The sequence below is a fragment of the Chaetura pelagica genome, unplaced genomic scaffold, assembly GCF_000747805.2.
Source record: "Chaetura pelagica isolate M959 unplaced genomic scaffold, ChaPel_1.0 scaffold1160, whole genome shotgun sequence".
NCBI classification, from domain to species: Eukaryota; Metazoa; Chordata; class Aves; order Apodiformes; family Apodidae; genus Chaetura; species Chaetura pelagica.
Window position 1 is genome coordinate 56,790 of NW_009951727.1, and position 10,111 is coordinate 66,900.

The 10,111-nt window shown below is 49.7% G+C and overlaps 1 protein-coding gene across 1 annotated transcript; it reads right to left on the reverse strand.

The window, feature by feature from the left end:
- Positions 1-4,663: 4,663 nt before the first annotated feature.
- ZPBP2 (zona pellucida binding protein 2) lies at positions 4,664-9,492 on the reverse strand. The gene is made up of 7 exons (XM_010009022.1): positions 9,453-9,492; positions 8,842-8,967; positions 8,138-8,299; positions 7,130-7,348; positions 5,926-6,011; positions 5,213-5,387; positions 4,664-4,761 (listed from the first exon to the last, which is right to left on the reverse strand). Exons 1-7 carry the CDS (start codon positions 9,490-9,492, stop codon positions 4,664-4,666), a joined length of 906 nt encoding a protein of 301 aa, XP_010007324.1.
- Positions 9,493-10,111: the final 619 nt, after the last annotated feature.

Here is a 10,111-nt window from a genome sequence, read left to right on the forward strand (position 1 = left end):
GGGGGCAGCGGGACGGGCAGCCCCGGCTGTCACCGTGTCCGCGGGGCTGGGGCTCCCGGGGGTCCTGCCGGTGCCCCCACACAGGACTGGACTCAGGAAAGTGTCTCCAAGCTGCTCCAAGCCTTGAGTTGGCCGGGGAGGGGACAAGGGCAGCCGTCCTTGGGGGTGGGGGCAGCCAGGGAATCTCCCGGGGTCTCCTGAGATTGTCCCCAGGGCCCGCGGCCGCTCCGGGTGGCAGGGCCAGCACTGCCCCGTGTCCTGCAGCTCTGTCCCCAGCTCTGCCTCCTCCTGGCTCATACAAACCTGCACTGAGCTTTGGGAAGATGATTTGGTCTGGGAATGGGGGGGAAATCGGGTATTTTAATCAGGTATTGCAGGGAATGGGGAAGAGCAGAAAAGCAGGATTACGGGGATATTTTGGTGTTGGTGGGTACAAGGGGCAACACCTTTCCTTAACCAAGGAAACATAATCATCCATTTTAATACAGCATTTCTGAATAATCTGTTCCTGATGTACTCTGGATTTATCTGCTGGGATCAGCAGCAGGAGCACCAGCAGTGTGACCTCCCCGGGGCTGGGACATCTCCCAGCTGGGCTTCCCAGGTGCTGTGCCCTGGGTGGGTCATTCCTGGAGCCTGGTCCTGCTCCTCCAGGGGAGGAAAACCTGTCACTGGGATGAGATTTGAGAACTGGGAAGCCAGGAGGGCAGCAGAGGCATCCCAGGCAGGCAGGGCCTGTCTCTCCTCACCTTCTGCAGGGCTTGTGTTTTGGGGAGAAGGGAAGGCAGGTTTGTTCCCGCAGCATCCGCAGCCCCAGATCACATCCTGAGCTTCTCACTGATTAGATTGAGAGGAGGGAAGGAAGGATGTCTAATTGTTTAATTTCCACAATTATAAAAATATTTATAAATAATTAGAACCGATGGCAGTAATTACCCTGTGATTAGAGCTGGGCTCCACTTCATCAACGGCCCTTCAGTTCTGTCACCTGATTTATTTATTTGCACCGTAAAAAATCCATTTCCAGCGGCGCTGCTGCCAGTAATGAATCACACTCATTCACTGCCTGCAAAGGCCTCAGGAATCCAGTGAGGTTGCCTGCTATGGGATCAGTGCTGGGCAGAAAATGTGGTCGCTGGACTCAGGCAGGAGGAAATTTAATTTCAGCAGAGAGGAAACCACAGCAGGGCTGGAGATCCCAGCGTCCGTGCCGGGGCTGGTGCGGAGCTCAGCGCCGAACCCGCTGGGAACTGTTCCCTCATTGCTGTGCTTTTAAGATGAGGTTGTCCCTGTTCATAAAAGAGGGCACCTGCCCAGGGATCCCGAGGGAATCTCTGCCTTTCCAGGCACTTCCCTGCCTCGGTGGGAGCCACGGGGGCATCCCAGGGGCTGGTGCCCATCCCGTGGGAGCTGGGCTGGGCTGTGGCACCCATGGGCCTGGCTCCAGGCTGGGTGTAGGTGCCAGAAAACAGCACAAGCTCACCTGATATTTTTTTTTGCCCTGGTTCCAGTTCAGCAAAGCACTGGAAAAGATCTGTAATTTTATATAAATGAGGGGTCTTACTGGGGAAGGGCCTTTGTCTTTCAGCTCCCTGCCTTGGCTCTGCCCATGCCCTTGATGTCCTGGCTTATCCCTCCTCCATGCCCAGAGCTGCATCCCAGGATATCCCCGTGCCACCCAGCCCAGAGCACCCACAGTGCCAGCTGTAGGTTCTTGGGGACAATGACACCTGTGGCTCTTGGCCAGGCTTCAGTTTCAAGCCACTTTCCACCAAAGCACCTCCTGAACCGTGGACTGGCAATTTCCAGGGGATGGATTATCTGGAGCTGCACCCCCTGTTTCCTTGGCCCCTCAGCCCCACTCCCCCCATCCCAGGTGTGATGAGTTGTCAGGATTTGATCCCAGAGCACCTGGTTCTGCTCCTCCCTCCCACCCCACAGCTTTTCTCCTTAAATTTGCCTGGCCAGGCTGGTATATTCCAGCGTGTCTGGGAAAGCTGCAGGCTGTGCTGGTGTCCTGGGCAGCCTTGTGACTCGTTTGACTCCTGTTGATTTGAATTTGGAAGCCCAGCTTGCTTTGGGCTGGTGGAAATGTTCTGGGGTGCTGGGAGACAACATTCCCACTGGAGCAGAAGTGTCATCATCATCCTGGTGGATGTGGTTCCATGGCCATTGTGGTGGTGAGTGCTTGATGATGTGGTTGCTCCTTGTTTCTCAACTGGTTTGTTCTGGGGTGGGTAAAAGCAGCTCTGAAGGTAGAACACTGGGCTGAATCTTCCAGCTGGAAGGTGGTTGTTGTCCTTGTGTGCTGCTGGTGGAGAGGGTGGAAGACTGGAGAAGGAGATGAGAAGTTTTAAGTTCTATGTTTATCATTTGTGTGAATTCTTTACTACTGTTGAGGTGCTGGAATTGTCCTTTGTGGAAAGAGGTGAGAGCTGGTGCTGGGGACAGGTTAAAGCTGGGATTTACAGGGCTGAGCCTCCCAGGAGCACCCAGGGGTCCCACACTTCAAGGAAAGGGTGTATAAAAATGGAGTGGAGCAAAAATAAATGAGGATTTAAAGCAGTGAGGAAGGTTCCAGCAATTCCTGGTGAGATGCTCCATCTGGGGGAGGTGGAGAGCAAAGGTAGGAGGCAAAGGTGAGGTGAGAGCTGGTGCCAGGAGCTTATGGAGCCTGTGGTGTGACAGGGACACAGCCATGGGGAAGGGCCAAGGAGCAGTGAGGGAAGGTGGGGTGTGAATCAAAGATCCTGCTGCATTTGGGATGTCAGAGGCAAGGGGGGGAGCTCTGGGTGGAGGCAGAGAACTTGCACAGGGAAGGTCAGAGGGAACCATTTCACATCAGTTTGTCATGAAAGTCTGCACAGAATTAATGACACAAACTCCTCTGCAGTGCAACGTGGAAATATTTGACCTATTGTTCTACTTTTAAGTCTCATGGAAAGATTTGAGGCACTTTGAGAGCTTCCTATAGCTCCAGGTTTCAGGAGGAGGAGGGAGTCAGTGTTCGCTTTTGTCTCACCACTGCACTTAGTACCTACTGAGTGCTTCTCTTCCCAAAGGACAATTTATGCACCTGGCATTTCTGTCATTCCTCTGCCATGGAACAGGCCAAGGGACATGGGCAGCCCCTGCTGAGTCTGTCTCTGATCTGTGGAAGCCTGAGCCACACAGTGTCCAGTTGGCACTGGAGATCAGAGGCCTTGGGGCACTTTAACTGCTCATTTCAGTACATTTTATTTGTCAGTATTTAATAAGTAATGATGCTGGAAAGCTCGGAGCGTGGTCTGTGCTCCCCCCTCCTGCTGTGCTCCTGTCAAAAGGGATAAGTTAAACTGGGTTGAATCTGGTCGATTTTTGGATGAATACCCACCAAGGAATTTCTAGATGCCATAAGAAGTTGTAGTGATGGAGAAGGAGGGGCTTGTCTTGCTTGACTTAGTCCCATGTAGTGCAAAAGAGAAGGGAACAGCTCTGTGCTGGGGAGGAGCTGGGCACAGGCAGCAGCTGCTGGCAGGGAGCAGCTCCCAAGGCTTGAAAACAAGTCCTGAAAATTCTACTCACTCTGCTGTGGCCTGAGGGGGCTCAGGGAGAAGTCAGGGTGACTCGTGAAGCTCTTGGAAGTAGTAATAGAATCTTTCTCAGTCGTGCTGCAGGAGCAGCAGGGTGGGTGGTGCAGCTCCAGCAGGTACCCGTCAGCAGCAGATCCCAGAGTGGCTGCTCTGGAAAGAGCCCTTTTCCATTATCTCAGTGCTTTGGCAATTTGCATCCTGACTTGTTACTCATCCGGTGAACTTGCTGGGAATGTACAGCTTGTGTCTGAGGATCATCTGCTGCTCCAGCACCTGGGGCCAGCTCTGCCACGGGATGGGATGCAGCTGAGCGAGGCAGCAACAAGCAGGGGGAGGAGGCTCCACGGCCTCTGCACTCCCCCCCGGCTCCTTCTGGGGAGCAGTGGACAAGAAGAGAACCAGGAGAGCTGGGTCTGGCATTCTCCTGAGTGCTGGGCTCTAGACCTTGTTACTGACCCTCTCTCTTGCCGTGGAGACCTGCAGACACCCTGGAACTGGCTGCTTTTTGAGGTCCCTCCCACCCAAACCATTCTCACAAGTGCTGTTTCCAGTTCAGCACAGGGCAGGCTGGGACACTTCAGACAGAAAGAGACTGTGAAAAGCAAAGGCAAGGGCATTTAATGCTTTTAAATCACAAAGATTAAATACTTCTATTAGTATCTGCTAGAAGTTGCTCACAGAGACTCTGGCATTATGGCACATAATTCCACCACCACTCTCTGCCACCTCTCCCTGAATTGTTTACAGCTCCTTTATGTTCTCTGAGCAAACTGCAGCTCAAAGCTGTGGTGTGTCTGGTGTCACCACCAAGAAACAGACTCTTGGCACTCTCAGCCACGTGGCAAATGTCCTTTTCCCTGAATTATTTCACCTTGTGTGAACATTTTGTTTTAGGCACCATTTTTACAGTCTCAAGTGGTCTCTGAATACAGAAAACCTGGAGGTGCATGAATGGAGGATGTTTTGCAGTTGTTCAACAGGAATGTGGAATTCCAGAACCAGCAGCTAAAAATGAAAAGAACATCACAAAACCAGCAAAGCTTGTTCTGCTCCCACAGCTGCTCTTCAGTTTCCAGGGTCTCACTGCTCCATTAACAGTGTCTTGCTCCATACTTCCTGACTTCAGGCTTTGCACAGACCTGGCAGGTCACGTCGTTGTTAGGACTATAAGTTCCAGGCTCACAAACAACTGTGAATAGAACAGAGTTGGAGTCTTAGCCCCCCCACACCCCTCCATGGGCCTTCCCAGAGCTCATTCTTCCCAAGCTCCTGGGTTGCCCCTCGTTACAACCCCCAGCTCCAGCACTGGCAGGAGGTGCTGCTGGCAAAGAGCCTTTTGGCACAACTGAGTGTTCCAGCAGCTCTGCCATTATGGTGACTTTCTAATTTGCTCTGTATCCTGAGCAGAGTCACTCACCAGTGACCTGGAAGGAAAAAAAACCAACACTTCACCACTTCTAATCACTCCATCTGGAGACACCAACAAGCACCACCAGCTCGTTCCTATCAGTGCTTTTAAATCTGTGATGTGATTGTCTTTCCAAAAGCAGAATGGAAACACCTTTGCCTGACACTGATCCTTTACTGACCTCTCCCCAGAGAAACCTGGGACCAGATCAAATCCTGTGCTTGGTCCTTACCACAGCAGCTGGCACAGAGCCTGTGGGTGAGGTTGTTCTTCCCAAAACCTGGTCGACAGCTGTCGATGGGAAACACTGAGAAACTCTTGTCCACGTAGTGAATGGAAGGAACAGATTCAAACTCCTCCAGAACAGATGTCATCTTCTTGAAAACCTCTTGAATTCGATCTCTTGCCTAAAATCCAGAAACATTAGAAGAATAAAACAATCAGCTGGTTCTTCTTGGGCTTGAAAATGTCAGTGAATACCTTGTTGTCCTGATTCCCCATTTGTCACCTTAACTGGGAGTTGTCCTTGGGGCCCAGGGGGGCTCAGACCAGCCCCAGGTACAACCTGATTGCATTTATTAACATCCAGAAGTCAGAGAGAAGAGATTTAGGCTAAATTGTATTAAATTTATCAACTCATAAATAAGAGATTTAATTTGGAGAACTGGAGGGTCAGTAAACTGATGGAAATATTCATGTTTACAATTATTTACTCCTAGAGGTAAATATAAAGGAAATAATAAGCCTGATTATTTTTTTTTTAAACTGTTTGGATCAGTTTGACCTTTAAAAACAGCTTTCCATCCTGAAGGGAATTATTTGAAATCCATGAGTTGTCATTTATAATGACATTCATCCCACCAAATCAGGGGAAGCTGGATTACTGGATTACTCCCCATCTGCAGCTGCCGTGGCAGGGATGACCCTGGGGTGGCTGAGACAAACCTTGTGAACTCTCATGTTTGTCACATCTTGACAATCAGAGGGGCCCTGGTGGCAAACTTCTTCCCATCCTGGTGCAAAAGGGTTGACTGTGGGTGGGGGGAGAAAGAGACACGTGGTGAAGAACAAACCACACTGAGCTCAGTCCCTCCAGCAGGTACTTGCAGGGTCACTTCAGAGACACCAATAAATCCCATTCTGCTTTCAGGACCTCCCTGTGCTCATCCTACTCTCTTTGTTTTGCCTCTAATTTGTGAAGAATGGGTGGGTTGTTTTCTTTCACTTGTCACTTTCTGTGATCAAGATCATGTTTTGCAAAAGTTCTGGTTGGGTGTTTTTTGGATGATGAAAAATGAGTGAGTGACAAAAGGGGGAGAAACCCTCCCAGGTTTGGTCCTGGTGGTTTCTCTCCAGTTACTTAAATCACTTTATTCCAGTAAGAGTCAGAGGTCAAGGCATAAAATAAGGGGGAAACTGGATGCTGAGCTGGCAGGGAGAAGGGAACCACATTCTCACATGGCACCCTCAGGTTAGGATTAAAGTTTTATGTCAACTTAAAACCTTTGGGTCCTCAGTTTGCTCTGAATTATTTGTGACTTTACTGAGGGGGGAAAAAGGCCACAAAACTGTTCCACAACCTGTTGGATGGTTCCCTCTTGGCACATGATGAGAAGAGATACAGGAGAGAATGTGATCAAAGTGTTAATGAGTAATTTCCTTCCCTCAGTGATAAACCAGCTCTAAATTAGGGCCACCTGGGTGGATTGAAGGTGTTTGTCAAGGCCACACCAGTGTTACCAAAAGGGACCTCATGAGGCTCTTGCTTTTAATGAGCAGTTTCCTAGAATTAAGCAAAACCACAGAGGTCACAGACTCATTAAGAAATAAAATAATGGCCAAAAAAATGAATAATTTTCCTTTTGCAGTTACAGTCATGACAAAAATGTGGCATCTTCTCTGCTGTCTCCTCCTGAGTGAGCACCACAAAGTAACATTTCTCCCTCAGGTTGCACCAGGTCCAGTCCTGCAAACTCAACATATAAACTGCATTTTAGCTCCATCTGTGGGCTAGTAAGAAAAAATACAGGGACTCTGAAAGAAAGCAGGGAAACCACCTGCAGAGGTGCACTTCCCTCTTGTTTACGGTGCTCTCAGGTTGTTTATAAAAATAAATGATCCCTCCCCAAGGGCCCCAGAGCTCTGTTACCTTGGAAGCTGACAAAGAGCTCGTGATGGAAACCTCGTTCTGGTGTCCTGATGTGGTGGCATCTGTAGGATGACTGTGAGAGGTGACAGGTCAAGTCAGAGATCAGGTCGTTTAACATTTTCTTCAGCTTCTCAAAGAACTCCTCGTTGGCTTCCAGCTCACAGGTCTTGGTCATGAAGTGAGCAAAGCCCTGGTAGGTGTGGTCAGCTTCCCTGTAGGCTTGAAGAAAAGGGTTTGTGTGAGTTCTGGAGGGTAATCACCAGTGGGATCTGCAGAAACTGATCATCTCCATGGTGTCCTTTGTGTCTGAGATACAGGCTTTTGTGCAAAAGTAAACAAATAAATAACTCTCATGAAACAGAAGAGAATAAATCTGAACTTGCCAGGGCTGGCTCAAACAGCCAGGGATGTTGGAGTTGGAAGTGTAGAGGAACGGATGTGTTTGTGTTGGGAGGATCTGCTCCCGGGGGCTACACCAAAAAAAAGGGGCAAACAGTGAAATAACAGAGCCCTGGCAGGTCTGGGAAGGTGTGGAGCTGCCACGGGCTGGGGCTGTGCAGAAACACTCTGTGCCATTCCAGTGTGGATGGTTCCTGGAAGGATTGTAGGAGTCAGAGCTCCTCTGGAGGGTCTGGGATGTTGTTTTGCAGGTGGGGGGGATATTGGAAGGGGCTCAGGTGCTGCAGGGGGCTCCTTCTGCACCAGCTGATGTTCCCTTTGGGAATCTCTGTCTCAGGAGCTTCCTCTCAGACTCTGGATATAACTGGAATTGTTGGAGTTCACTTTGTTCTGAAGGGCAGAGATTAGTTTATTTTATTCTCTGAGTTGCTGTATATTTTTGGCAGCAGCTGCTTAAAACCTTTCCCATAACTGGGGGGGGGGGGGCTCACATGTACAAATTTTCTATTCTGGGATAAAATGTTAACTGGCTTTGTTATCAAGCCTTCACAAACCCACCCAACCACAAAGGCCACGAGCATGAGGGTCCCAGTAAGTCACCCCTCTTACCATATACCATAAATCTGTATCTCTCAGCCTTTTCTCTTTCTTCTTGTCTTATAGTTGGCAAGATTTTGTGAAAAAGAGTGCAAGTGTAGGCCCCAGACATTGACTCCTTGAAGTCTATCAGAACCAGCTTCCCTGTTCCTTCAACTTCCACATGTTTTTTCTCTAGAACAGGAACAGGAAACACTTGGTGACTGGAGATGCTGTTCCTGATGCTCATGGAGAAGCCTGGGAGATCAGATATTGCTCCTGCCCAACGTGACACTGGTTTGTCTGAAGTCTAGAATTGATGACCTTCAGGACTCATTTCAAGTCTCCTTCAACCTCAAGCATTTGAGAACATTAGAGGGAGAAGAGAAACCTCCTGTCAGGTCAGAGCTTGTGGGAAAATGTGACAAAGGGCCAAGTGACTATTTGGACCCACTGCCCTGCTGCAGGGTGGTACCCACAGAAACCAGGCACATATGTGATTTCATGCCCACTGATCTACTCAGCCACTTGTGGTTGACTTTTTTCCCTTGTAAATAGAAAAGAGAGAAACTGTTTCTCCATCTCAGCATATTTTCCTGATTCCTCCCCCCTCACCTGATTCCTCCCCCACCCCCGGGGCTGCTGCTAAATTTGTGAAGAAGTTGCTGGTGACGGGGGGGAAAGTGGTGAAGGGAGGGAGGGTGGAAATCCTTTCTAGCCCAGACAAGGTGACTGACCTTCTAACTTATTTCCATTTGGACCAGTCCAGACGTACTTGGGATCTATCAGCTCTTTCTGAGAAAGAGCCAAATCCATACACACCAGAACTGGGCTGTTGGAGTAGACCTTGACATACACGTTCACTGCAATGCAAGGCACTAAGGTAAGTGATGGGAATTGCTTATATTGAGCCAAATCACCCACATACTCATTTCAAAACACCTATTTAATGTCATGCAGAGTTTGTTTTTCATGCATGGCCCTGAAAAGTGCAAGGTTCATCTTTTATTAATATGACAGAACTGTCCCCAGTGTGGTTGGTGCTGACTGTGTAGGGGACACTCAGGTTGTGTCACAACAGCAGCTCTGGAGCTTTTTGCAGAGTGGGACTGTTATTGAAATGTTCAGAAGTGCTTTAAAGTAGCACTGTGGGACAAATCTATCTTTGAACACCCCCCTTCCTGTGCACTATCCAGATCATGTTCTAGGATCTCCAGCACTGACCAGCTGAGCTGGGTTGTGTCACTCTCATGTGTAGCAGGGTCTACACCAGGATCACTGTGCTTAAAACTCCATTTTAAAAGTCTAGTAAGACCTCTATATGTATATATATAACAGACAGGTTTACCTTCATGTTTGCTGTCCCCATAAATGTAGTTGTGTCTCATCAGATCAATGGGATATTCCTGTTCCTGAGGCACAGCTCTCACTGCAGGGAAAAGGGCTCAGATTTAATGGAGAGAATTAGAAATGTGTAACTGTCACCCTGGTTATTTTGTTCCAATGAGTTTGTTTTCCAATGAGCCTCTTTCTTTCTCCCCACACCTTCTGCTTAAAACCAAGGGCCTCCCACTTGTTGCTGGGTTTTGTTGCTTTAGTGCCCAGGTTGCAAATCTGCCTTGATCCACCAGGTCCTAACCCAGCTCAGCCTTTCTCTTTGCAGAAAGCCAGTAAACCAGTTACAAAATCTAACTGGAAAGCTCAGGCTCCTCACACTGACCCTGGGGAGAACCGGGATGGGGCAGCAGGGAGGCTGGGGGAGGGTGCTGAGCCTTCAGGCCTCTGCCTGTTGGGAATCAGTGTGAAGTGCCCGGGCACGAGGGTTCCTGCTGTGAGAGCTGGAAACTGTCACCGCAGCTCCTGGTCTCGGCTGTTTCTCCAGCCCGAGGTGCGGGGCTGGGCACCCCCACCTGCCCTTCGGGGAAGGGATTTCCCGTCCTCTGCCGACGGGCACGTCCTGCAGAGCACAACTGCCCCCCGAGGGGTGCCCGGGGCAGGGGGAGCCCC